Below are 25,289 nucleotides of genomic sequence, written 5' to 3'. Positions count from 1 at the left end.
CCCTTTTTTCCAAAAACATTACACAGATCTCTCGAGTCTTCTATACTGCCTACACAACAAAGGCAAACTTTTATCTGACACTGTATGCGCACAAGGAAGAACTGCACAGCCGGAAGGCATAACCTGGAAGTTATGTCACTACACCAATTCATGACATCCTCAGCCGCGGCCAAACATAAGAATGAATACCCACGTTCTCTTCGCCCACGTCGCGCCCCAACCCCTCACAAAACAGGAGAATGCGAAGATCACCAGAAAATAGCGAAAGGAAAATGAAACTCGCTATTGAGGGACAGACAGATATCTCAGAGCCAAGAGCCGCAACTTCCTCTTTTATAGAACGAACGCAGGGGCCATAGATAGCCTTTTATCCGCGCTGCTACGCAGCAACCACAGGCCAGACGGTACAAGCTCTAAAAGCTTCAGCACAATACTCTTCTCGCTGGAATTCTGATGTCTACAGCCAAGCTGAACGAATCCCATACAGTACGATACGATTACCGAACAACCACGAGAAAGCAGACCCAATGACGTAAAAGAGATTATATTCATATGTACAGAAAGCATACCTAAAACCAAGGTTGATCACCCGTCATCCCCACTTCTGCCAAACCGACCGCCAAACCCTCCCAGATCACGGCGGAAGAACTTGCCGATATTCTTCAGGTTCTCGTTCAGGTTCGCAGCGGCGCTGCTCTCCGCACCGGGGTTGCTCGGGGCCGAACCACCGGGATTGGGCGTCGAGGAGGCTGAGGTGAGGATGGTTCCGCTGCCGCCGCCGCCGCCACCACCAACACCGGCTGTTGCGCCCGCGCCGCCTCCCACTCCGGGTATCGTGGTCGCCGAGGAGCCGCTCATGGGAGTTCCGAAGCGGTCGACGCCGTCCTTGGCGGCGGAGATGAGGGCGGAGCCGAGTAGGGATGCGTCGAAGCGGGTGGGGAGATTCGTGGCGCCGATGGACGCGGCGGCCGAGCCGAGTCCCAGGCCCTGGGAGACGGAGGTGGAGGTGGGCGCGCTGGTGGATTGCAGGGCGGTGAGCATGGGGTTGCTCTGCTGGAGGTTGGAGGCGTAGCGATCGGATGCGCGGTGGATCTGGAAGAGTTCCAGGAGGTGGTTCTGTTCCTGGCGGCTGCGGATGCCCTTCATGTCCAGGATCTTGCGGAAGTTGGTGTTGTTCTGGTCGGCGATGTGGACGAGGTACGCCTGCACGAGGGCTTCGGGGGGCGAAGGGTGCACCTGCAGGGTCTTGAGGAGGGCCTCGATCTTGGCGAAACTGCTGTTGACGCGCTTGACGAAGCCGGCGGGGGCGGGATTTGGGAGGAGTGATGCAAGGCCGGCTTTGAGGGCGTAGGCATCGAGGAGCATCTGGACGCAGGTGATTAGTTTGGGAGAGGCAGCGGGATGTAGACCGTGGTCGGGGATATTTTACCTGCTCCGCTCCAGTCTCTGCAATAGGCTTGGACTGGAAGATGTTGGTGGTGAAAAGATTGGAGATCAGCTCTACAGTGTGGTCTGCGAAGGCCCGGGCGTATTGCTGTTTGTGTAGCAGCTGTAGAGTTTCCGAGCACTTGGTCTGAGTCTTTGACAAGAGTTCGCCCACGTAGGAGCTCTGGTCGCTGACACTTTCCAGTCGACTCCAGGGTATATTGCGCAGTTCGCGCCAGCAAGGCTCCAAGTCGATCTCAACTCTTCGTACAAGACCTCGAACGGTTGCAGACGCGATGCCCATGAATGTGTCCGCCTGGCTCTGCAGGTCGACCGACTGTTTCAAGTTCTTATCCAGCCTCCCCTTGATCTTCTCCTCCAACTGGTTGCAGGTTGTGTAGCAGTAATCGGCAGTGTTGAGGACCAGGATGAGATCCTCGAGATTAGGTACCTTCGATGGTGTGTGGCCACTGGGACGTTCACTGATGTAGTAGAGAAGTACCTGTTGTGCGTATTGGTCCAGGTACTTTGCAAAGACCTTTGCCAGGTCTGCAAGGCTTCCGCCGGTGGACAATTTCGCACATTGCTGTAAAGCATGTCGGTAGAAGTTAAAGAGATCCGTTGAGGAGGATATCACTATGTGCGAGTCGAACTCTTCGTCCGGCGGCTTGATGGGCTGCTGCCGGTACTTGGGTATAAGCGCAGCCAGTTGCTTATCCTGCGCCTCGACCCAGACGCTGAGATAGGGCTCAAACGCCTCCGATATGGCCTGGCCGAACACCGGCGCCTCGCTCGAGGCAAAGGTATCAGTAGAGGGACGAGCGGGGCTCACAAAGCGTCGCTCAAGCGAATGTTCGAAATCCAAGGTTTCCTGCAAACACGACAGGAGCAGATTGACGTCGATCGATTGCCCATTGCGCACCGAGCGCGAGAGAATCCCCTTGAAGTCGTCCCTCGTTCCTTCACAGAAAATGTTGGTGAGAGTCTCATTAACTTTCCAAGACGCGGGGAAGATGGGCGCGTATTCCTCATCATAGATCTTCAAAATGCGTCTGAACCACGCATATCGCCGCGATATATTGTCCAGAGATCCTGCCTCCTCATTGTTCCTGAACACCTGACGGTACTCGCGCAGTTGGAAATTGCAGTACCAGGTCACGAGCCGAGATTTCGCATGATCGCCCAGCGCATCCATGACCAAACAACCCTCCGAGAGTGTCGACCTGCGCAGCCCAACTTCCCCCTTGGCGAACGCCAGCTCGAAATCCTCACAGACTTGTTCCAGGAGCTCCCTTTGTATATCTGCCACGTTCTTGCTGAGAAGAGCGATCTGATCGATCGACCGGTACGACTTGAAATGCGCCATGAGCTGAATGACCGCCTGCAGTAGCTGGGCGCAATCCCGATATTGCCGGGTCCGACTGAGGGCGCGAAGCTGGTCGTAGGCCGTCGTCAGCATCTGCAGCCGCTTCAGGGCGGTCATGGATAGTGTGAGGTTCTTCTTCGCATTGTCCAATTGCTTGATATCCGCCGTCATCTCCGTGATCGCGAGCTCGGTCTTGGAGGCGCGGTCGCGCACATCGTCAATTTTCTTGAACAGTTCGGTCAGGTCCGCTTTGGCGGCCTGGATGCGCTCTACACTTTCCGCATTCGAGGTGACCTGGTCCTCGACCAGGGCGCTGATATCGTCGTCGAGCTCATCTTCGTATGCGGAGAGGGACTGGGACACTTGTGACACGGCGGACAGCGTGGAGGGATGGGAGAAGATCAAGTTCAGATGGTTGATGGGATCGTAGTCCGCTAGTGCAACAGATTAATCAGTGAATGTGCTTCGTAGGACGCAGGACTGAAGGGTTGTCAGCCAGGTCCGCTCACCTGTATCTAAGGGGTCGATATCGGCCGCTCCATTGGAGGGCATTGAGGCGGTGGTAGTGGTAGTAGTGGTGAACATTCCATTAGCTCTTTGGCATGAACACCAGACACATGCTGCAATACCAGCTTGAGGGCAGTCGCCGATTCAACATGCACACAACCGAAGAAGTACAGGGGGGAGGGAGAACAAAGGAAGCTAGTTGTTATGGAGTAGGATGGGTTGATCAGCTCCAAACGATTGGGGGGGAAGCGGGAAGGCGGGGAGTAAAGCGCGGGCGGGAGTCCGGCAAGTTGTCCAGCACTCCAGCCTTAACTTGGCAGGGATTGAGCAATTGCAAGCACCATGGGGCTTGCTCAAATTCTTATATTGTGACTACAACGATCTACTATATTTATTGAGGCTTTTATGTTCTTCGCTTACAGCGATGGACAGGTGAAAAGTGTGTGGATGGTAATGAATCGGCCTAGGGGGTATTGTTCTCCAATCCCCCAGGCTCTTTGTTTATGGACATAATATTCGTGGTCTTGGTTGATACATAACAGGATAAGATGAGAAAGAAAAAACTAGATTCAATATCTGTGTCTTCAGCCCGATTGCCATTCGCCCGAGCCATGCAATAAGAAGCAGCAAAAACAAACCAGGCCAAAGTAAGGCAAAATTGTAACTCCAAACAAACACCATTGTGATCTAGCAAAGTTTGATTTGAACCCGCCGTTCTGTCGATGACGAGCGGCGGTGTCGAGTGTTTAGACTGTTCCGGCTAGGAAGGCTTCAGGGGGCAACGTTCCCTGCTCCTGTAGATCGATTAGTATGGGCCTCTGCTGCAAACAGTCTTCTGGTTGATCTTACCTTGAGCTTGGCGAAGTCCTGCAAAGCTTTGTCCAAGTCCCAGCCATTTCCGCTGATAGCCAACTCGGAATACTGCAAGGTCATTCCAGTCTGGCTCATGACTTGAATTACGAGTTGCTCTTGTTGCACTTGTGTCTCACTCTTTCCGGGGGCAGGCATGCCATACCCTTCCGGGGTGGCTGGCGGTCCCACCACCGGCTGAGGAGGAACAGCTGCCTGATCGATAGACTGCTGGGGAGTTGCCTGTTGAGCCGCCGGTTGAGCGGCTCCCTCAGTTTCTGGAGCCCATGCTTCGTTACCGCCGTACGCGCGACAACATAGGATGTCGTTGATGACTCTCACTCCACCCGCGCCACCGCCAGGGCCCAATACGAAAGTTCTGTCGAAGCTCCGCGTGTCGATCTTGGAGCCCTTGCCGATTTCGTCGTATTTACCGTGAACTGTAATCAGGAGGCCGCCAACACCAGTGGGGCTCTGGCCGGTCGGATCAGCCAGTCCTGGGATCGGGTAACACTCAATTAGCCAATCCTGAGGGTGCGCCGCGATATCCGGGTGTCTTGTAGCAGGAAGGCTGTTCCACAGCTTGCGGATTTTCTCCGCACCGTTGTGCGATCGAGACATTCTGGCGGTCAAGTGCGTGATTCTGAGCAAGTTCCTGCTATTCTTGATGTACGCGTCCCAGGCTGCAACATCAGCTTGCTGGGCTCTGGGAGCGGCAGTGTTGATGTTAAGAGTGAATGTGGATTCGTTGTCGTATACGCTATCAAGCAGGCCGTTCCGGTCATTGTCGTAGCCGGAGAAGAAAGCTCTAATGAAATTCTCGGCAATGCAGCCCTCGTCCCGGAAATACGGTGCTTGGACAGGAATCGGCGATTTCTTCAGTGCAGCCAATTCTTCTGCGGTCCGAACTTCGATACCATTGAGGACTCGAAGTTTGAGATACCACTTGAGCATGGTGTCTTTGAACGTAGGATCGGCACTGAAAGGAGTGTTGGAGAGGTCCAGGAGCTCGAGATTTTCGAATTTATGGCGCCATGCCAGCAAGGACTGTGCGTCCTTGAAGTCGTTGTGCGAAAGGTCGAGGTTTTTCAAGTCTGGGAAGGCTTGCGCCAAGGTGGTGACCATCTTCAGATTCTCAAGCTTGTTGGCCCTCAGACTGACGCTCTCGACCGCCTGGCGACGCGCGGCGGGGCTGTCGAACACCAGGCTGAGATTCAGCTCCCAGACCTTCATAAGTGCAGGGAAGAATTTCGATTCAGTTGATGTGCTTTGGAAAATTCCCATGGCGATGAGATCCGGATCGTTGCGTAGATCCGAGAGATCAAGGAGCTTGTTTTCTCGGTTAAACCGCTTGGCGAGGAAGGCAGTCATCTTAGCCTTCGTGTCGGCGGCCGTGGGCGTGCTACCATTCACAGGCAGCATCGACTGGTCTATCCCGGCTTCATCATATTTTTCAATTTCCAAAATTTTGCCTGCAAAGTTAAAGCCGTTGAGCTGAAGCATTCTGTTCAACAGTTCCGGCTTAATAGACACGATAATCGCGTCGCCTTCGAGCCGCGACTAGTGAACGTTAGTAAGGCGCAAGAGACCTCCCATGATCGCGATCATCCCAAGGAATAAATGCCAAATGAGCGGAAGCAAGTGTCGACCGTCGTTCTGGAGGTACCATCACTGAAAACGAGAGCACATCGGAGAGGACGACGCTGGTGATAACTCATATGTCGATGATCGCAAGTTCTGGTGTTGCACATACCTTAGTGATCCTTGCGCGTGCGCTAGCTCTCGCGTCGGGTGGGCTGAGTTTCTTCTCGAGGAAGGCGATTAGGCTTTCTTGGCCGCCGTCGGGATTGGATTTGGCCTTGCTCCCCTTCCAGTTGTTGACCCTGACCTGTTCCAGATTACTGGCCCGGCCACCTTGGCGAATGTTCGCTTGTTGCGACTCCGAGTTGCTGGAAATAGCCTTCTGAATGGCGTCTATAGCTCGGGTGGATGTCTGAGACCGTGTTCCAGAAGAAGCGCCGGATCGAACAGAGTCGCCACGGCCCCTCTTCGCACGGGCCTGAGACGTATTTCCATCCATGACCAAATCACCTTCCCGATCGACCTTTTTCGCAGCACCCCGCTTGCGGATGCCCCCGCGATCCGAAGCGCTGGGGCGGCCTCGAGCCTTTCCGTTCTTCATGGTGGGCGACAAAGAGAAGATTCGTAATATGGATGGTGTTTTTCGACAAGATTGTGTGTTGAAGGAGACGGAGTCGGGCGTCGACGATGTGCGAAAGGTTTTTGTAGGCAGGTGGAGCGCTGCGCGCTTTGTCGTCCAGAATCAGGCAAGCGGCATTCAATGAAAGATGCTGAAAGAAGCCGCTTACGAGGTCGAGTGGGATGAGTTGAAAGAAAGATTCTTTGAATCGATGCCCTAAAATTGGGGAACCTCTGGTGCTTTTGAGAGAGTGCCACCAACCAACCTCAAAGTGGAGAGGTTTGAGGGAGGGGAATAATGGAACAATGAAAAAGCAGAAGCTAGACAAGTCAAAAGAGTCAGTCAGCAGAAAAAGTGACGTGCACCCGGAAGGATGCGCATCACGTGAGCGGACAGCAGACCGCCCTGCAGCTTACGAGGAACGGAGCTGATAGTAGCTACCACGTGACTCGCTATCAGGCACTGTATCCAAGCACGTCCAATCAGAGTCTGTAGTCTGTCCTTTGGCACTGCTGGTAATACCTTCGTATTGATGCATGCACGTCGGTAGGTAGCCGTACCGAGCTAATCCCTAAGAGGTAAAATTGCAACAATACCCCCTGTACTCGGTATTGGTCCGATACCCGCAGTGTTACAAGTAAGTCTAGTAGTTCTCCGCTTCAGCTTAACAGGACAGCTTGTTCCATTGACGTCGCACGCCAGTCGTCACTCCCAGGAGAGGATTTGCTTTGTGCTGGAAACTTACTATCCTACCACCTCACTCACTCATTCACGTACGTCCCTTGAGATAGTCTGTCTCATTGAACGGCCTCAACCCGGTAGGCTAACATTCAACTTCAGTCATTAATTACCAGGCGCCGCCCCTGCCTTGATCGCGGGCACTAAATAGCTGATCTCCGGTCCATAACGAAGACCGCGCACCCTTCCACATACCCCACGACCCTCTTCGCATGGTCGTCAATTCATTAGAGAGATGCCGGCCAAATCACGATTTACAAGGTTAGACGCGTTCGCCAAAACGGTCGAAGATGCGCGCGTTCGAACCACGTCTGGAGGAGTTATCACCATAGCATCGTTGCTGGTTATATTCTGGCTTGTATGGGGAGAATGGGTGGACTACAGGCGCGTGGTGGTTCTGCCCGAGTTGGTGGTCGATAAGTCGAGAGGTATGAAGAAATGGTTTCCTCTTCTGGATGACAGAAACGAAGCAAGACTGACTCAACGGCATTTGGCGCAAAATAGGCGAGAAGATGGAGATTCATCTGAATATGACCTTCCCAAGACTCCCTTGCGAAATGTTGACCCTCGACGTTATGGATGTGTCAGGCGAGCAACAAACGGGCGTGGCCCATGGCATTAACAAGGTGCGCCTGACTTCGGAGGCCGAAGGAGGCCGGGTGATTGACGTGAAAGCTCTGGACCTGTAAGCTTGGAAACCCCTCGTTCTTTCTTGTGATCTATCACTGACCATGCGTCTTCCAATCTAGCCATTCTTCGACAGAGACCGCTAAGCACCTGGACCCCGATTACTGCGGCGAATGTGGTGGCGCACCCGCACCTGCCGGTGCCATCAAGGCTGGCTGCTGCAACACCTGCGAAGAGGTCCGCGAAGCTTATGCCCAAAAGCAATGGGCCTTCGGCAAGGGAGAGAACATCGAACAGTGTGACCTCGAGGGGTATGCGGAGCGCATCGATGCGCAGCGCCGCGAAGGCTGCCGCCTCGAGGGTGTCCTCCGCGTCAACAAGGTGATCGGCAACTTCCACATCGCGCCCGGGCGCAGTTTCACCAGTGGCAACCTCCATGTGCACGACCTCGCCACGTTCTTCGAGCCCAACCTGGCCGAGAACGAGAAACACACCATGACCCACGAGATTCACCAGCTTCGATTCGGACCTCAGCTGCCTGACGAGCTGTCAGATCGCTGGCAATGGACCGACCACCACCACACCAACCCCCTGGACAACACGAAACAGGAGACCAGCGAACCTGGCTACAACTTCATGTACTTTGTCAAGGTGGTCTCGACCTCGTACCTCCCCTTGGGCTGGGATCCGCTATTCTCGTCCTCCATCCACAGCGCCTATGACAAGGCCCCTCTCGGAGCTCATGGAATTGCCTACGGAGCCGAGGGAAGCATCGAGACCCATCAGTACTCGGTGACCTCCCACAAGCGGTCCCTGCGGGGCGGCGACGCCTCCGACGAAGGCCACAAGGAGCGACTCCACGCCGCCAACGGTATCCCCGGCGTCTTCTTCAACTATGACATCTCCCCGATGAAGGTCATCAACCGCGAAGCTCGCCCTAAGACCTTCACCGGATTCTTGACTGGAGTCTGCGCGATTGTCGGTGGTACTCTGACTGTGGCCGCTGCCATCGATCGTGGGCTGTATGAGGGTGTCAACAAGATGAAGAAGCTTCATTCGCATTGAGCTTGTGATCTGCTGCTATGTTCAGCGGACCACAGGAGACGTATACAATAAAAGATAGAAAAAGAGGAAAAAGACAAGAGACATCGAAAAATCAAAGGAAAACAAACAGCTGCGCAGGAGCATCAGCAAGGCAGGGCACTCAGGCAGTCCAGGCGTTTTAGGTCCATACACCGTGGTACACATACTATCCTATCCATTGGAAGTTTGTCTTAGCATATTTCCCCAGATGAAATCAATTGAGTTATTTTGGGGGTAGAATCTGTTTCTATCCAGTAAGATAGGACAGAAATCCAGTGGCGAGTGCCGAGCCCTGGCATCTGGACTTCCAGCCAGCATGGATGAACCAAACCGGGGGTTATGACGTTATAGTAACTAACTTAACTAGTTACACTCCCAAGAAGCAGGAAACGTCCCCCCCTATCGGCGCACGCGACCGATTCCATTCCCTGAGGCCTTCTTTTGCGTTTCTTTCTTAACTGTAAAGTATGATGTTCCACGATTCCAGGAGACCATGTTCACGATCTGCCGGAAACCCAGATTATCGATCCGTCCACTCGAGCGCATCCTCCCGTCTCCCCGCCATCATGCCTTAAGAACCTCCGCGGGGCTGCGCTCTACTCCCATCCGAACCCAGACGACAACCACGCCGTTCCCCCCGCACCAATTCCCTACCTCAGGCTTCACGAAGCTCGATCCGTCGGAGACCTTGGAAGAAGAGCAGCTCCCCTCCTACGAACCGAAACACTTCTACCCCGTGCGCCTCGGCGAGATTTTCGCGACCCGATACCAGGTCGTCGCTAAGCTCGGCTACGGCACCTCGTCGACCGTTTGGCTTTGTCGAGATCTTCTGTACTTTCCCCCCCCCCCCCTCCCCTGCCCCGTTTGGAGGCATAGTTTATGCAGCCCCGAGAGATTCGCGAAGCAAAGGATCCGCACAACGAAACAACAGGCAAGAAAGGAAAACTGAACTCTAAAACCCCTACTACCCTTAGGACCCATGGATACCGCACCCTGAAGGTCTGCGCGCAGGGCCACGATCCCGCGCACGAGGTCGCCGTCTCCGAGCACCTCCGCAACACGCCGGACCACGCAGGGAAGGCGCTCGTGCGGCTGGTGCTGAAATCCTTCGTGGTCGCCGGCCCCCATGGCCAGCACCGGTGCCTGGTGTACAAGGCGTGCGGGATGAACATGACCAGGTACATGAACGGGTGCACGCTGCCCACGGAGCTGGGCCAACGGAGTCTGCAACTGACCCTGATCGCGCTGTCGTTTCTCCACGCGCATCAGACCGTTCACACCGGTAAACAGCATTGTCGCCCCCCCCCTCTCTCAGTTTCTTGATCCTTCTCATCTGCATCGACAAAACCTTCGCTAACCCGCAAAACACCACCACAAACAACAGATGTATCCCCCAACAACATCCTCCAGAAGATCGACGACAGCTCCGTCCTGGCCGCCCTCGAAGAGGACGAGATGACGCAGCCGATCGCCCGGAAGGTCCTGGACGACCGGACTATCTACCGCTCGCGCGCTATGCGGGCATGCGAAGGGCTGCCGGTCCTCTCGGACCTCGGGGAGGCGCGATTCGGCCACGAGCGGTATCAGGGCGATATCATGCCGGGCATCTATCGCGCGCCAGAGGTGATTATGGGGATGGAGTGGGATTGCAAGGTGGATGTGTGGTCCATTGGTGTGATGGTGAGTTCTTTCACCGCCAAGGATCGCTCTGGCCTCGTACGGTTCACCCTGTAACCCCCCTGCTGATAGAATCCGAGTGAAACAGGCCTGGGACTTCACGCAAGACGAGCACCTCTTCTCCGGCAAAACCCAAGGGGTCCTCTGCAACGAGCAACATCTCGCCGAGCTGGTCTCGCTGATGGGGCCTCCGCCGCCCGAATTCGTCAAGCGGTGCAGTAACAGCAGCAGCAGCAGTAGCAAGTGTGCCCGGTTCTTCGATGAACGAGGTAATGATGTACCCATAAAACTATCCCGGCTACCCTGCTCAAACTCGCGGACCCCAATTGATCGTGATACAGGCAACTGGAAGGGCTCCATCCGCATCCCCCGCCAATCCCTGGCCCAACGAATCCAGCACTTCCACGGCGCCGACAAGACACTCTTCCTGAACTTCCTCCAGCGCATCTTCCGGTGGTTGCCGGAGGAGCGTCCCTCCGCCGAGGACCTGGCGCACGATGAGTTCCTGATGCAGCCGATCTTGGCGGCGAGGAGACAGAAGTCGTAGTGCTTCGGGGTAAATGCGGATCATGTCGTTAGATAGACTAAATCCATTTGAACGTTTTGCACAGGCTTTATACCGTGGTTCGATGGCTCGTCAGTACCATGTGAATGGCTCGAGCACGACTGGTATAATGAGTAATCAAGTCAGTGGGCCTGGGTTAGGGGTTGAAATTGACATTCTCGACAGACCGGAGTCGACTCCGTAGCCTCCTGCTGCAATTCGCCACGGTAACGTACGCCAGCCTTCTTCCGACTTTATCGACCTTACTCCTTGTCTTCTCTTATGTTCGTTTCGAAAAACTCCTATTTCCCCACACCACTGCTCTCCCATTCAATACTCATATGGATTGGCGAGGCGGCGGAGTTCGTGGCCCGAAGACACAGGTCACACACAGCAACTTCCCTGTTCTTCCAAAGGCGAGAAGAGTGGATGTGGGAACTGGATTTGTTTCTCGCTTTCGACGATTTAATCAGCTCAAGCAGGAATTGTGACTACCGAGAGTGACTCGTTGACCACACCGTACGCAGTAATGTGTAGGGTAAATTGGCTGGTCGCTGTCGGTGAAGCGTGCTTCTATAGAGGAGCACCTATCGACCACCGTTTGCGTCTATGATTCCCTGCAATCTGACTAGCATATCAACCCGACGACCCTTCGAGCAAAATCACTTTGGCTACATAACCTACATCTGTCATACGTCGTACAGAAAGCATCTTGTGAAGTGCACCGCAAGGCAATTGGTTTGTTCAATTGTTGACCGTGGAGCAATTCGCAGGACAAAGAAAAAAGATTCCTGCCCTCGTGGAATATCAAAGCACCTTCAAGAAAACGAAGCTGCGATAGTGGAACGCCAACAACCTCGAGATGAAAAAAGAATAATCCCCAAGATAATAACGCCGTGTAATGCTCAAAAACGAAACGCTCACAACCCAAAATAGCAAACAGCAATCGACCAACCAGAGTCTTCGAGTTCTAGCTCTTTAAGATGTATCGAGAACTTTGTAGTAAAAGAAAAACAAATAAGGCAAGAGAGGTGGCAACAAGATAACGGCCTATCAGATCCCGAAAGAGAACGAAACGAGCAAGATGAGTACAAGATAGTGAGTCGGCACAAAGCAACGCCCAATCCGCGCGTAAATGTTCACCTAATAATGGCTGGCGTTGGCATTGCTGAAATAACCAGTTGGCTGGCCGAGAGATTGAGTGTGATGATGCGCTGGGGGCGTCCGTGACTTTTGCGCTGCGAAGTATTGCCCGTACCACGACTGGCGCCGCGGCTCTTCTGGATAGTAAGGCTGGTTGAGAGCGTCCCAGGTCCGGCTGGCTGCAGGAAGGTTATACACGCTGTAGTGGCTATCTTGGCCATATGGCTGAGCCTGGAGTTGTGCGGGCATTGGCTGCGACGGCGGCTGCTGCTGTTGTTGCCAGTGTTGCTGACGCTGTGCGATGGCGTGCTGAACCATCTGGTTGGAAACCCCGTCGCGGATGATCTTCTTCTCGCGCTCTCGAGCATCAATGGCCCCAACCAGGCCCATGGGATTGACAGGAGTCACTTGCGGCTTGTGCCCGCCGGAGAAATCGAGCAGCGGAGCGCCGGTCATGCGAGAAACATGCTCCTGCTCACGGGCCGACAAATGCGACGAGAGTTCATTGTAGTTCATGACAGTACTAGCACCACGAGAGTGAGGACGCGCCGGACCCTCTCTGTGAGCAGACGGGTGCGGTTGTTGCCTGGAGCCGCTCGCCCATTCTCCAGAAAGGGGCCGGGGGAGAGCTGGTGCTAGTTTTGCCGTTGCGGATGAAGATAGAGTTCGGTGGTGAACATGAGCAGGCGGGCTGGGAGCTGACCGTTGTTGCACAAATTGCTCGGGTGTGAGTCGGCCAGGAGTTGTTGGTCGCGGAGCAGCCATGCCCGGCTGCCACATCATGCTGGGTGACCGAGAATGCGAGCGCTCCATGTGGTGCGGGGGACCTTGTTTTTCTGTTACATTGGAATCGCTCCTCTCGTGACCCGATTTCTTATAGGTCTCCGAGGTATTAGGACGTGCGGTGGTAGGCATCAAAGTCATTGTCGGGCCAAAGTCGACAGTGGGAATGTCAGGATTGGGCTCTAACGGCTGTTCAAGAGCGTAATGTGCGTCACCAATGACATAATCCTTCTTGTCAGGCACCGTGCCTACCGTCTTCATGACTCCCATCCTAGGTCGAGGGATTGACTTGACCGAGCGCTTGCTGTAGACAGATCCCTTTGTACTCGCATAATCAGGAGATGCAGCCGACTCATCATCGTAGATGCTTCCCTCGTCTTGGCGGTTCCCTGTCTCTCGCGATGTGAATGATAGCTGGCGGCTACCAACCCAGTTGAGGGCCTCTTCATTAACAGTGTGGCGAAGATCATCGAAGCTGGGCTCCCCAGTCATACTCGAAGAGTCTGGCTCTCCAGCGTACTGCTGAGGTACAGGCTTCCTCTTGACAGCCTTCGTAGTGTCTAGGCGCAGCCCACGTGCCTTAGGTATAGCCAGTGGCGGCCCGAAGGCGCCAGAACGAGGCCTAGTAGGCGGGGCAGGTTGTGAATCGTGGCTCCTGATTGCCTCCGGGTTCACCCAGTCTGCATAGTGTTCGATAGATTCACTACTCGGGGTTATCGGACTGGGTTCGTTCGAGTCTCTTGTCGTCGCTCGGTTTTCTGCCGGCACATCAGGACCAAGACTACTTAAACCCCCGGACGCCGCCACAAGCTGTGTAAGAGTGGCGTCCGACATCCTGTTATTGACTTTCCTTAAGTCGGACGACGGCCTGGGCCGGGTATGAGGAACCTCTCCCGGTCCGTGAGTGAAAGCAGGCGGTTGAGCTACCGGCGAAGGAGGAGAGACAGGGCGGAACTGTTGTCCAACAGCTTCGGCCGCAGGGTCTGCATGATGATTTCGCTCACCCTCCGCACTGCTACGGTCACTATCGCGGGCTCGTTCTCCATTTGGCGGAAGCTCGTGAGACGATGATGGCGGGGAGCTATCGCTAAGAGAAACATGGACCTGGGCCTGAGAGGCAAGCCCGGCGAAATCAGAAGCACCACGCGCGTGATGTACCGGGGAGATAGGGTCACTTTCAGGCCCTTCGCGGACAATAGCATCAGTAGACTGGTTGTAGCCTGGTCGATTCTCGGGGGGAGTCGTAATGCGCTGATTGGGTCCAGCACGAACATTGCCGCCTTGACGGCTTGGAAGACTGGACCGAAAGCGTGGCTTGCTTCCAGAAATGCTACTAGTACGGCTTCCAGCCGTTGCCATGCGCCGTGAAGTAGCCTCCTTGAGCTGCCTCCGCCATTCCGCCTCGCTCCAATTCTGACTTCCAGGTGTCTGCATGAGACTGGAGATATCTAAAATATCCAAGTAACCATAACGTCGGCGGTTGGGAAATGCGAACATGATACTTTTAATGTGATTGGTGGCGGCGAGCAGCCGAGTCGGCCTTCCATAGAGGTTGAACGTGTCAAAGGTTGGTATCAGAAAGCGGAGCATCATTTCGAAGCCCGAAACAGCTGGGTGGACTTCAGGCATGACAAAGACGAACCCTTCGGAGGTGGTTTCCGGTTGTGAATGGACAGTGACTCTCCCTTCGATTTTGACTAGAGTCGACTGGTCAATCAATGGCTTCGATTGTGGGTATATCGCGTAAGCAGCGTAAGCGTCGGTGATTGTGGCAATCGGCGTCGCTTTCTTGGTCTTCTTCGTTTCGTAGAACTTGATATGGCCAGTGACTAGTCGCGGGGCGCGGTCATATGCCGACTTCTTGATCGACTTCTGCGCTTTTTGGAACTCCTTCTCGTTTGGGGGAGTAACGACGAACCAACATCGCTTCCATGGCGTTCCCGCGCCAAATCTCACACGAGCCCAGTCTTCATGTTTGAATCGGTTGCGCTCAAGGATATGTTTGACGTTGTTGAGAGTTTTTCCTTTGCCAGCAATGATCGAGCCAGTATACGCCTCATACAAAGAGGTGTGCTCGAACAAAGCCAAACGTATGGCTGCAGTCCATTGCGTCAAAGAATGGAAAGAATTGAAGTGGAGGAGGTAACGATTCTGGCCCGCGGAGCATATGCTCAGGATGTTCTTCAATGACTGTACTTCTTGGTTTCGAGTTGGTAGTGTTTCGAGCTGGATAATGGATGCCAGTCAGTATCGGAGCTAGACTAGTGTCGGTCCGGGACGCCAAGAGGGGGTTTATGCAGATCTTACCATCTTGATCGAAGCATCCGCCAAGTTGATGAATGTTGGGCGAACGTCACCTTCCTCTCCCGCCTCGTCCAGCGCTGCGGCATCCCAAAGAGAGAGGGCAGTCCCGACGAGTTGCGCATAACATTCGACCCATTGTCGGTCGGAACACGGCCGGCCGTCTGCGATTCCCATTGATTAGACCCCACTCAAACCTTAATGAGCTGCAGCGAGACACATACGAGTATCCAAGTCATTTAACTTCAAGAAATAGCCTTCGTGATATAGTTTGTTGGCGTGGCTGTTGAGATGGCCGAAAATAGGCTGAAGTTCTGGCGGTGTGTCTTGCGAAAACTCCAGCAAAGGGGGATTGTGCGAGAAATAGGTCGAGTCGGGTCGTGACGAGATTCGGCGTTCCGCGTTGGATGTCCCACTAATCGGCGACGCATCGACAGGTGAAGTGGTATCTGGCGTAGGAGGATCGTTCCTGAACGGGGGGTGGTTTAAAGTGACTGAAGCCGACGCGGTCCGATGGTGTTGGCTGGGGTTATCTTTGCGAGAGGAACCGCCGAAAACCGACATCAACGATAACACTGGAGGGGGAATTTGGTGTTAGTATTGCGCTTTCCAAAGCAAGTTGAGAACGAAGTCCCTACCACGCGAGCGACCCATGATGTCTAGAATCGGAACTAGAATAGTAACAATAAGTTGAGGGAGAGACCAGTTTCAGGCCCACCGTATCATGTGGCTGTGACCCGGCAGACGCAGCAGCTCGCGCAAACGATGAAGCCCGCTGGTGATGCGATGGAGCGAAGGTGGAAAGGAGAAAAGAAGAAGTATCGGGGAGGCGAAATGCCAATTGAGACCAGCTCCTTCGCAGCGAAAGAGAGCGACGAGGTGTTGTCAGGGCCTGCCAAGACTAGGAACGGCGGAAGTCTGGTTCCATGAAGTTACCGGCAGTGAATATTGGAGGGCAAAAAGAGCGGAGAGGCAAGTAATAGCGAGGAGATGTGTAGTCAGCGCACAAGCGCCTGTGACGAGGCCACTTGACGTCCAGATTCCGTCCGGCGAGTCAGCGGACCGGGAAGAAGAAGGGATCGCGCGGGATGTAGTCTGTTTGAGTTGTTTGAGTTTGATGTTTGTGAGCGGAACGGAGGCGAAGCGAATGGGGCGAGCGGAAAGGAGAAGGTGATGGTGATGGTGGTGGTGGTGGTGAAAGAGGCAGAGGGGAGATAAGGTGCATGAAGAGGTTGCAAAGCGAATGAAGACCAGAAGGTAGGGATAGATGATGAAAAAGAAAAGCGAAAGACGAAGACCAGAAAGAGAGCGAAAGAGAGAGAGAGGAGGTACGGTACAAGAGGGGGGCAGCAGAAGATGATACTTTGCCCAGTGGGTCTGGAGGTTTGTTCAATAAGTGTTCAGTGTCAGTGTTTAGTGTCAGTGTAAGTGTAGGTGTAAATCAGTGAATGTAAAAAAGTGTTTTAGTTAGTGTTCGACCTCAAGTGTAACAGCTGACTGGCCAAGCAGTCTTTGTCTGAGACATCCCCGTCAAGCGGAGACTCTTCAACACGAAAGGGAGATCAATATTGAATAATTGTTTCCCATAACACTATGGAGTAGCCTAGTGAATCAGGATTCAGGATACTCGGCATGTCCAGCTAAGTGAATATGGGAATCTCTATCTACATGAAGAGGAGAGAGACTATTGCCTAGGGGACAGACAATAGATGGGAATCAATAAGAATGAAATTACAGAGGAGTATTAAGTACGGGGGGGGCTGGCGTCATCAATTGCATGTACGTACTGTACTTCAACCCGCTCTTTTTTAGCTCCCGCAACTCTTCCAGTAATGAGCGTCACCCCCCCCCCCTGCCCCTGCCTGCCTGTCTATCATTCCACAATCCACACCAGCCGAAGGATCGCCGTGGATCACTCGGAGAGGCTGCAGTGCAGCAGCAGCAGCAGCAGCAGCAGCAGCAGCAGCAGCAGCAGCAGCACACACACACCCACTGACCACATCTTTCCTTCATTTGATGACATGGGAGACTAGGACTGAGTGGTCGACTATGTACAATATGAATCAATGATTCCAATCAATATTGATCATATTGATTATCGCCTCACTCCTTTCACCCTACTCGGTACTGTACCAGTACAGCACCAGTACCAGTGGGATTTCTTCCCCCCCCCCCCCCCCCCCCGCGTAACCGACGTTCCGGGACAGTCTCCGACTCTCCAATCAATGGATCCCACTTGGAGGCCACCACCAAATTTAGCAACAGCCCTCAGTCCTGAGCCTGGAGTCCTGCATGTCTTAACCATGACGATCATGACTGGTCAGTTTCCCTATTTGACTTCGATTCTTTGCTTCTTCTAGGTTTTCTTGCCCTGTTGTCCACGAGGGAAAGAGGGAGAGAGAAATCGAAGTCCTGCCAAGCATATTCGGGCCTTGCATGTTGGCCCATCGGTTCTTGTTTTAGCCTCTTCGAGGACTCGTTTCCCAGGAGTACCCAGGACTGAAGTGGCCACCGAGATGGTGCTACTGTAAGAAAATCCCGTGGACCTCTCAGAGATAAATTACACACCGTCAGCATGGCGTATTGTTCAGTAATCCATTCGTGGAACTGGCCACAATTCCTCCATCGGTAATTATGGTCTTTTACGGAGTAGTGTTTCGGGATTACTGGGAAAAAGGCACTGCCACAAAGGCGGGTGGGTTAATAGTGGATCGAACTTACCGTGCCACAGAGCATCAGATGGTCTTCCACCTTTAGTAACTTAAGTCAATGCCTCACCCGTTAGTTGTCATTATTTGTTTGATCTTGAAGACCCTGGGAGCCCTACCAATTTGATCAACTTCTTTGTCTACCTAGATGGCTCGGGTGGTTCCCACAGCCTCTGGTTATCAATCGACACCTCTGGGCCTATTCTTGCCACTGTGTTAGGTCTCTTGCATGTCTCACGGACAGGATGTCAAGTTCCACTAACGGCCGAACGCCGCGCATCATCTTGTGAGACCTTACCCCATCCATCTTAGCCTGGAATCCAGACCCTCGCAGCCTCCGGGCATAATAAAATCATTGAAAAGGAACCGGAGAAGGAACCGGGGACCTGCTAGCAAGCCCTCAGCACTGCGATATTCTTAGGCATTACAACAAGTTCTGGTCGATGTCGACATTTCCTGTCTTCTTTGCCTGATTTTCCATCTCCTCGAAGACAAGAGCATATAATCAGGACATGTGACAATTTCAAGTCAGCTACGGATCGGGGCCATCCTGAACTACTCGTACCTTATAGAGACGCTACATCTTGCCACGTGATTCAAGGAACTAAATTTCGGGCTCAAAACCTAGGTACTTGTCTCGTCATGCTTGAGATGATTCTATTCAATTGTTCATAACCGTGATGGCAATTATGAATCTGGAAGCAGATGGTAGCAGTAACGTGGTCCAATACTCATTGGCTAATCTCTGGTTTAAAATGGAGGTCTTCTGAACTTAGTGCACCAAGCCCCATCTTATCTTCTAGATCTAATTTGTAAGTCTTGCATGGCGCATATGAACCTACTACAGTATCCCATCGTCGATGCCATCGTTGCCTTCCTGGCAGCCGGTGGATTGTGTATTGTGCACCTCCAAAATCTAGGGAAATAACTCCGATGCCTGATTCTGGGCATCTCGCTCAGAGCAATACTTCGGATCGCGCTGAATGATCCCATGCAAGACCCAGATCAAATCTGCCTCTGTCGAGATCTTGGTGTCATCCTGTTCCAGATACGCACTAGGTCTTCCTCTTGCGCAGCTGAGGTTGTGAGACACAGTCGAAGACTGTGACAAGAGTTATAGTGGCTAGAGGACAGACAGTCCTGCGTACATCTTACGCCACTAGCAGCTCAAATCCGGTATCTTGTAAGGCATCATCGTTAACTATCATTATGGTAAATATTAACACCCTAAATGTAGAAACCAATAGACAAGGGCTCTTACTATGCTGGAGGTACAAGGGCCTGCCCTATGTGCAACTCCTGCTGCCGAGACGCGTTTCTAGAGCGCGCTTCGCGGACCCAGCAGTGCCTGAGGGTACCAATTCTGACGGGGCTTGGGGATATCATGGTGACCTTGTGTAGATCAGCACCAGCAGTCGTCGAGGGAGCAATTGTAATGTTCTTTACTGTGTCATCGGTTTGAGCCGGGGTGTCCTCTAGATGTTCCACCATGTCCACGATACCAGGGCCCGCCGCAGATGCTATTTCTTGTTCAGTGTGCTTTGGCGGAACCTGGTCATCATTACTACTGAGTGCTGCGGTGTTCAAGATTGAAGGAATAGACCATAGGTACAAGGTTATGCTCCTACTCGCAGTCTGCTACAAAACCCTCCAGGTCGTCGCTTACAGACTAACCCGAATCAGGCAGTGACTCAGGTGCTGGGCTTGTGGATATCAAACCGGCTGGAAACTTTCGGATGATTAGTGAATGAAGCAGCGGTCCAGATCGTTGCCTGGAGGTGAGTTAGTGAATAAGGCCGGCACCCAGATCGTTGCCTGGAGGTCAGGCAGTGAATGTGTTACTTCCCCCCTCTTTCGCTCTCCTTCCAGCGGCTTAGATACCTCCTCCACCCCCATCCTCTCTCCATCTTTCCCTCCTCCTCCTTCTTCCTTCTTCCTGCTTCCTCTCACCATCCTCTCCAAGTCCTCTTCATCTTTTTTTCCCTTCTCCTCCAATTAAGGTACCTAGCCTCCCTCTACTCCATTTGATCTCATTCTCATAGTTCTTCTCTTTTCTCAGGGCTCCACGGTTCGCTGAGCTGACAAGCAGGCTCATTGAGGGGCCGGCTATCCAACTCTCGGTAGCAAGGCCAAAGGCTCACACTGTTGACAGGCAAGCTCATTGAGTTAACAGGCTAGTTACCCAACTCTCATCGGTAACTACGCCCTCTCAATGAGCCGACTTGTCAACGGAGTGAGCCTTTGGGCCTTGTTACTGGTGAGTTGGATAGCTGGTCCGGCAAGTTCACTGTGTTTCATGGGTCAGCTATCTCACTCATCAGTAGCAACCCTCTCAGTGAGCCTGCCGGGCCGGCTATCCAGCTCACCGGTAGCAAGGCCCTCTCAATGAGCCTGCCGGACCTGCTATCCAACTCTCGGTAGCAGGGCCCAGGGGCTCGCTGAATCGACGTGCGGGCTCTTTGCGTTGGGTCGGCTATCCAACTCGACAGTAGCAGCATCCTCACAATGAGCCTGCTATGCCGGCGATCCAACTCATCGACGGAAACGCCATCCTGCGTAACGCGAACCCGAGGGGGAAGCTGTGGGTGGGAAAAGAACGGAACCAAGGGACCAGCATCTTTGTTCCTGGTGCAAGACCAACCTCGGCGAGCTCAGCCGTTGAACTGGATCTGCACAGCATGTTGATGACTTTGGAAATCCACACACGCAAGGTAGGCATCAACCCGTTATTTACTCTTTGGGATCCGGATTCAACTAACACTTGGCTTGTACACAGGAGTGGTTACCCTTCGGTCATTTGCATCCGCAGCCACGCGTCTCAAACTCGTAGAGACCGTCCGTCGACGAGGAAACCCGTCTCCATAGTCGAGCGCTGATCTGGTCTGCCTGCCCCATCCTTACTTGGTGTGACCAATGCGTGCAACAACTTAGCGCAGGGATGTCTTGCGTGGTAAGTGATACTATAATCGAACTTGGAAACTTTGTCTAATATTCTATCTTAGTCAGTACAACGAAGAAAACCGTGCGTGCGACCATGCGATCTTCTTCATGTGATACCTTCTTGTCCTATCCTACTTCACGTTGAAGCATGTACCGACAACAAGTGTCAACGCGACACGACTCTCTGGAGGATATGGTCATTACAAGCCTGAAAAGCAAAGGCCAAAGCCCGTCGAACTCAGGAGGCGGTGGACTCGGGGCTGTAGTGCAGCGCAAAAGTCCGAGCATATTCTGGCTTGTAGTGACATTGGTGGCCATCGGAGTACCCTCATCTCGATGGATGCTGCTCCTAACATGCTGGAAGGTGACGACCGACATACGGGGATTCGAGGATCTGAAGGTCGCTACCTTTGTTCTTAAGATTACAAATCCAAGTCAAAATATCGATCTAGCAGAAATGATGGAGATTGAAGACGTGTGCATTCTTATGTAGCTATACACACTAACCCAACCGCACGGATTGCAATCCTACCTCTATCCAGCCTCCGCTTTTGAGAGGGGGCGGTGATTCCTCTCCAGCTTCAAGCTCTACACTGGCTTCTGGTTTCCTGCTGACCTCTAAAATTTCGCTGCCACCGACTACAGTACCATAAAAAGACCGGACTATCTAGGTAACAACCCATTCGCTCAAAACAGAAACTGATCGACAGAAAACCACCCCATAACAGTCTGTGTATGCTCAAATTGGTCCGGAAAAGTGGTCCAAACTTGATGCGTCTTCACGGGAATCACAGAGCGTTCTACTACTCTTTTCCCAGTGCAACTTTTCTTTCCTTTGTCCAGCTCTCCCCAACGCTGCATCATCACCGAGACAATGCTCTGTTCCACTGAGCTCGAAGAGAGCACAGGTAATCCAAGTCATGAGGATATCTAAATCGCCCAGCTTGATCCGAGTAATCATGGTTTTCTTGTCTCCATCCCCTGTTTCTTGCCGCCGTTCTAGAATGAAGTTGGGACAGTCACGAGAGGAGCCAGTAGCTAACGTGTATCATGGTTTGTTTGCTCAGGTAGAGTCCCTCCTCGCTGGTCGGCTCTGTTGACCACCCATGGCCGCCTTCGTCGGTATGAGTGTTCATCGCATGCGGACGCGACCGATTATTTTCCTAATGGCTCTGGGTGCTCGAAGATATCTTAGAAGCACGTGCGTTAACACCGGGAATATCTCCCGGGCCCGCTGGGACATGACCAGGCCTGACTGTGGTCCTTTAATCTTGGCGGGGTAATCTGAGGATGGCTGATGGACTTGGGGAGGGCAGAAGCCAGGGGAAAGCAACGGCCACCTTGACATGCCACGCTGTACTCCATACAAGATGAGAGACGGTGGCTGGAAGCGACAAACATTCGACGAGATGATCGAGAATTCTGGTGGTCTTCATAAAGCAATACTTCTTACCAGTAGCCTCTTCATATCTGAGCGGAAGGCCAACGGCAATATGGAGTTTGCGAAGTGATTGACTTAATCTCAGAAAGCAAAGAAAGAAATCCGGAATTGTGTATCAAGCGTACTTTTGTACCGGGGACGTGGATATGATGCAGAGTATGAGGCGTTGATCGAAGCGGTGGGTGAATCCTGACGAGCATATCTGTATGTCGGCTCTATCCATAAAATGACCTCAACCGAGAAAAGGGGCCAGAACTTGCAAAGTTGGGTCCAATTGACTGACTTCCCTTGTCGGTTGAGATGGTAGCAAGTGAGAATCGGCCTGAGACGCCCAGCCAGAGGCGCTCCTTGTTATCGTTGCGCTGCTGTACCAGATGAGCGTGCCCGAACTCGCGGAAGTAGTCATTTGATCTGAATGATCTAGCTTGAGGATCTTGGCAAGAAAGAGATAGGATTCTAAGAACCTTTCGGTGCTATTATCATTTCGAGAGGGTGGGGCTCGCGACACCTCCAGATGAGAGGAGATTTCCCGTCTTTGCTTGCACTAGAAGGCCAACCGTAGAGCCACCCCGGATGTTGTCTATGCACCCTGAACAATCACTAGCAGTCGTGTTTGAGCGACAGCCCTTTGGGTCCTCCCGACCTCTTCAGGTGACGGAACCAATCTTTCATTGCCTACAAATTGTGCCACTCTCGCCTTGGCTGGGGACCTGGACGTAAACTCTTGAAGGTTGAGCCCCTCCAAGTTAAGTTGCTTCCTCAATAAAATAGGGGCCATCCGGTAAAATGAATACAATTTTTGCTTTGACATGTGTAAAATATCCTTGGTCTATTTTCCCGGGTTGTTCTGTTCGCTAGGTATTGTAGTCCAAAGATGAAATTCTTTTCTGGTCCACCTTAATCTCATATGAACATTGAACGGCGTAGGTACTATCAAACATCAAATTACCATAAAGATAGCATCGCTCATCTGAAGCTTCGTGTGATAGCCTACTATTCTCAATAAACACGGCAAATTCTTCTCGGAATTGCATATATTAGCTTTGGATACCGCTTGTCTGCACTAAAGGCCCTTTCCTTCTGGCCCTAGAAGCTGGGTTAGAGGCAGGGTTGAATGCCCTAGCAGTGCTATCCGGGGAGTATGTCATCAAGACAACTATAAGTCGGCCACCGGGCCCGCGGCGATTATTCAGAAGGCTGTCACGCTGAACTCTATTACGGCCTCCTGTCACTCCACACTGGATATGGTACTGGACAGAGAAAAAGAGGACTTGACCAAAAAAAGAGACGGGGAAGGAATAAAGGCAAAAAGATGGTCCCAGAGGGGCTCGAACCCTCGACTTTAACGTTATTAGCGTTACGCTCTAACCAACTGAGCTATGGGACCCGGTTGGTTGAAAGGGGCTGGGGTCAGTGGTTCCATGAGCGCATAGTTTTGTATGTCATCGTGCATGAGGGTTCTGTGCTCTACCGCCGATCCGAATCGTAGTAGGGCTGGCTCGGATCTAGCCGAATCCTGGTACATGTACATCTATATTCCCACGCATAAAAGTACATACACAGAGGTTCCAACCACATAGCACTACGTTTTGAATTTGCATGTAGACCCTGGATTGCATCATCTAAGATGAAGGCTGATTGATAGATAGAATTAGGGTTTATGGTAGCTGTTTCCTGGCATTTTGGGACTGATTGGCGCAATTGGAATGCTCTCTGTGCCTGTCGAGCACATTACCCAAATGACCAACAACAAAACACTTATATGCAAGACTTGTAACTCATGTGTTTACGATAAGGTGTAATCTCTCTTCTTGCATGTTCTATTCTCTTGTATGATTGCACTGTACCTGTAGACATGCCTTATATTAGGTAGTCTTGACACCGATCTAAATCCATAAAGGCAAACTACAGGGCCCGGGATCCGGAAGGACGGACTAGCGAACGAACGAGCAAACCACCCCGGGTATCACAGCACGCCAGCCTCGTAAAGACCCTTACGCAGCTGCGATTGTATCTGTATATGGAATTCCAGCAGACAGCCAACGAGCAAAAGCAAAAAGATAATCGGCCCGAGCCGCGGATCGAACGCGGGACCTCTCGCAGATATGCTTGGGTTTGGAATCCCTAAGCGAGAATCATACCACTAGACCACCCGGGCTGAATTGTTGAAAAGGCATGGAAGTGTACCATTATCAAGCATTGTCTCGAGAAGCAGCATGCATCCCGGTTGTTCAGCTTCTTGAGATTGAGAGCCTCGTGGCGGATGTCGTTCTGATTGTATGCATTGTGTCTGGAAATGCAATAACAGTATGCCGGTTACTGGATTGTGCTCTCTGTGATGTAAAGCAGGTGCTTTCTCCGGAGCAGTATCCAGCGGTTCTCCCAGCGTGCAAGTAGAGAATGGCCTGCGGGTAGCGGAATATACATCGGTGCCAAGGTAGGGCTTGGTGGTTCCTTTGTTTACGCTTGTGCCTTAACCCCACGGCGCTGCCCCCTCAATCTTGGATAGAATCTTCCTGCACGAAGAGGATATGATAGCCCTCTTCTCGATTTCTTCGATACTGACAGGTGCACACGTTCCCACCGTTCGTGGCTACGAGCGAGAGCGACTGTTACGGCAACGAATATATTAATCTAAAGTAACCTCATATCGCAAGCACTTGCCTCCAACCGACACAATGACTTGCTATAGCACACATTTATCAATGCCCCTACCCCCCAGTATGATTCTAGCAGTAGGCCGAGCACAATGACTGCCTTACCCTGCCTTATTGTAGAACCCTCGACTACAGTAACGGGACATCTGTGGCGATACCGCTATATTCCCAGCTTTAGACCTCCCTCGCAGGAAACCACAAACGAACCCACGAAGAACAACGCATACAGGAAATCTCCTGCAAAGCACACCACCACATCCACCACACAGGGAAACCTACCACACACCACAACTACCAGAA

At 52.6% G+C, this 25,289-nt stretch overlaps 8 protein-coding genes and 2 non-coding genes across 10 annotated transcripts; 4 read left to right on the top strand and 6 right to left on the bottom strand.

Moving 5' to 3' along the window:
- Positions 1 to 543: 543 nt before the first annotated feature.
- Positions 544 to 3,503, bottom strand: BO86DRAFT_391122 (putative GARP complex subunit Vps53). The gene is made up of 3 exons (XM_025672531.1): positions 3,301 to 3,503; positions 1,430 to 3,225; positions 544 to 1,365 (listed from the first exon to the last, which is right to left on the bottom strand). The coding sequence occupies exons 1-3, from the start codon at positions 3,341 to 3,343 to the stop codon at positions 586 to 588; spliced, it is 2,619 nt and encodes an 872-aa protein (XP_025525311.1). The 5' UTR covers positions 3,344 to 3,503; the 3' UTR covers positions 544 to 585.
- A 243-nt stretch (positions 3,504 to 3,746) lies between these two features.
- BO86DRAFT_391121 (NTF2-like protein) lies at positions 3,747 to 5,700 on the bottom strand. Its single transcript, XM_025672530.1, has 2 exons — positions 4,148 to 5,700; positions 3,747 to 4,092 (listed from the first exon to the last, which is right to left on the bottom strand). The coding sequence occupies exons 1-2, from the start codon at positions 5,648 to 5,650 to the stop codon at positions 4,045 to 4,047; spliced, it is 1,551 nt and encodes a 516-aa protein (XP_025525310.1). The 5' UTR covers positions 5,651 to 5,700; the 3' UTR covers positions 3,747 to 4,044.
- Positions 5,701 to 5,755: 55 nt separating this feature from the next.
- Positions 5,756 to 6,627, bottom strand: BO86DRAFT_154375 (uncharacterized protein). The gene is made up of 2 exons (XM_025666354.1): positions 6,517 to 6,627; positions 5,756 to 6,455 (listed from the first exon to the last, which is right to left on the bottom strand). Exon 2 carries the CDS (start codon positions 6,327 to 6,329, stop codon positions 5,862 to 5,864), a length of 468 nt encoding a protein of 155 aa, XP_025525309.1. The 5' UTR covers positions 6,330 to 6,455; positions 6,517 to 6,627; the 3' UTR covers positions 5,756 to 5,861.
- Positions 6,628 to 7,030: 403 nt separating this feature from the next.
- Positions 7,031 to 9,011, top strand: BO86DRAFT_366942 (retrograde cargo receptor ERV46). The gene is made up of 4 exons (XM_025670124.1): positions 7,031 to 7,120; positions 7,188 to 7,513; positions 7,590 to 7,770; positions 7,835 to 9,011. The coding sequence occupies exons 2-4, from the start codon at positions 7,321 to 7,323 to the stop codon at positions 8,775 to 8,777; spliced, it is 1,317 nt and encodes a 438-aa protein (XP_025525308.1). The 5' UTR covers positions 7,031 to 7,120; positions 7,188 to 7,320; the 3' UTR covers positions 8,778 to 9,011.
- Positions 9,012 to 9,208: 197 nt separating this feature from the next.
- On the top strand, positions 9,209 to 11,069 carry BO86DRAFT_391118 (CMGC/CLK protein kinase). The gene is made up of 5 exons (XM_025672529.1): positions 9,209 to 9,626; positions 9,770 to 10,077; positions 10,180 to 10,475; positions 10,561 to 10,741; positions 10,814 to 11,069. Exons 1-5 carry the CDS (start codon positions 9,289 to 9,291, stop codon positions 11,017 to 11,019), a joined length of 1,329 nt encoding a protein of 442 aa, XP_025525307.1. The 5' UTR covers positions 9,209 to 9,288; the 3' UTR covers positions 11,020 to 11,069.
- A 986-nt stretch (positions 11,070 to 12,055) lies between these two features.
- Positions 12,056 to 16,097, bottom strand: BO86DRAFT_154274 (PH domain protein). Its single transcript, XM_025666353.1, has 4 exons — positions 15,882 to 16,097; positions 15,468 to 15,818; positions 15,250 to 15,407; positions 12,056 to 15,168 (listed from the first exon to the last, which is right to left on the bottom strand). The coding sequence occupies exons 1-4, from the start codon at positions 15,895 to 15,897 to the stop codon at positions 12,160 to 12,162; spliced, it is 3,534 nt and encodes a 1,177-aa protein (XP_025525306.1). The 5' UTR covers positions 15,898 to 16,097; the 3' UTR covers positions 12,056 to 12,159.
- Positions 16,098 to 20,927: 4,830 nt separating this feature from the next.
- Positions 20,928 to 21,591, top strand: BO86DRAFT_154208 (uncharacterized protein). The gene has a single exon (XM_025666352.1). It carries the CDS (start codon positions 21,040 to 21,042, stop codon positions 21,382 to 21,384), a length of 345 nt encoding a protein of 114 aa, XP_025525305.1. The 5' UTR covers positions 20,928 to 21,039; the 3' UTR covers positions 21,385 to 21,591.
- A 1-nt stretch (position 21,592) lies between these two features.
- BO86DRAFT_154163 (uncharacterized protein) lies at positions 21,593 to 21,982 on the top strand. The gene is made up of 2 exons (XM_025666351.1): positions 21,593 to 21,799; positions 21,959 to 21,982. The coding sequence occupies exon 1, from the start codon at positions 21,627 to 21,629 to the stop codon at positions 21,780 to 21,782; it is 156 nt and encodes a 51-aa protein (XP_025525304.1). The 5' UTR covers positions 21,593 to 21,626; the 3' UTR covers positions 21,783 to 21,799; positions 21,959 to 21,982.
- Positions 21,983 to 23,645: 1,663 nt separating this feature from the next.
- BO86DRAFT_t212 lies at positions 23,646 to 23,719 on the bottom strand. The gene has a single exon. It is a non-coding gene; the product is annotated as a tRNA-Ile (tRNA).
- A 679-nt stretch (positions 23,720 to 24,398) lies between these two features.
- BO86DRAFT_t211 lies at positions 24,399 to 24,490 on the bottom strand. Its single transcript has one exon. It is a non-coding gene; the product is annotated as a tRNA-Pro (tRNA).
- Between the last annotated feature and the right edge of the window lie 799 nt (positions 24,491 to 25,289).

This window comes from Aspergillus japonicus (genome assembly GCF_003184785.1).
Source record: "Aspergillus japonicus CBS 114.51 unplaced genomic scaffold BO86scaffold_46, whole genome shotgun sequence".
In the NCBI taxonomy this organism is placed as follows: domain Eukaryota; kingdom Fungi; phylum Ascomycota; class Eurotiomycetes; order Eurotiales; family Aspergillaceae; genus Aspergillus; species Aspergillus japonicus.
This window is presented reverse-complemented; position numbering and strand designations above follow the sequence as displayed.

Bases quoted from the DNA above. Each gene is read 5' to 3' on its own strand.
- BO86DRAFT_154208 (XM_025666352.1), top strand. From the start codon at position 21,040: ATGTACCGACAACAAGTGTCAACGCGACACGACTCTCTGGAGGATATG.
- BO86DRAFT_366942 (XM_025670124.1), top strand. From the start codon at position 7,321: ATGCCGGCCAAATCACGATTTACAAGGTTAGACGCGTTCGCCAAAACG. The intron at 7,514-7,589 runs GTATGAAGAAAT...GGCGCAAAATAG, and splicing joins GGTGGTCGATAAGTCGAGAG to GCGAGAAGATGGAGATTCAT. The intron at 7,771-7,834 runs GTAAGCTTGGAA...CTTCCAATCTAG, and splicing joins GACGTGAAAGCTCTGGACCT to CCATTCTTCGACAGAGACCG.
- BO86DRAFT_154163 (XM_025666351.1), top strand. From the start codon at position 21,627: ATGCTCAAATTGGTCCGGAAAAGTGGTCCAAACTTGATGCGTCTTCAC.
- BO86DRAFT_154274 (XM_025666353.1), bottom strand. The intron at 15,408-15,467 runs GTATGTGTCTCG...TGGGAATCGCAG, and splicing joins GTTAAATGACTTGGATACTC to ACGGCCGGCCGTGTTCCGAC. The intron at 15,169-15,249 runs GTAAGATCTGCA...TCCATTATCCAG, and splicing joins CGGATGCTTCGATCAAGATG to CTCGAAACACTACCAACTCG.
- BO86DRAFT_154375 (XM_025666354.1), bottom strand. From the start codon at position 6,329: ATGAAGAACGGAAAGGCTCGAGGCCGCCCCAGCGCTTCGGATCGCGGG.
- BO86DRAFT_391118 (XM_025672529.1), top strand. From the start codon at position 9,289: ATGTTCACGATCTGCCGGAAACCCAGATTATCGATCCGTCCACTCGAG. The intron at 10,078-10,179 runs GTAAACAGCATT...CACAAACAACAG, and splicing joins GCATCAGACCGTTCACACCG to ATGTATCCCCCAACAACATC. The intron at 10,476-10,560 runs GTGAGTTCTTTC...CGAGTGAAACAG, and splicing joins TGTGGTCCATTGGTGTGATG to GCCTGGGACTTCACGCAAGA.
- BO86DRAFT_391121 (XM_025672530.1), bottom strand. From the start codon at position 5,650: ATGCTTCAGCTCAACGGCTTTAACTTTGCAGGCAAAATTTTGGAAATT. The intron at 4,093-4,147 runs GTAAGATCAACC...ATCGATCTACAG, and splicing joins AGGACTTCGCCAAGCTCAAG to GAGCAGGGAACGTTGCCCCC.
- BO86DRAFT_391122 (XM_025672531.1), bottom strand. From the start codon at position 3,343: ATGCCCTCCAATGGAGCGGCCGATATCGACCCCTTAGATACAG. The intron at 3,226-3,300 runs GTGAGCGGACCT...CTGTTGCACTAG, and splicing joins TATCGACCCCTTAGATACAG to CGGACTACGATCCCATCAAC. The intron at 1,366-1,429 runs GTAAAATATCCC...ACCTGCGTCCAG, and splicing joins CAGAGACTGGAGCGGAGCAG to ATGCTCCTCGATGCCTACGC.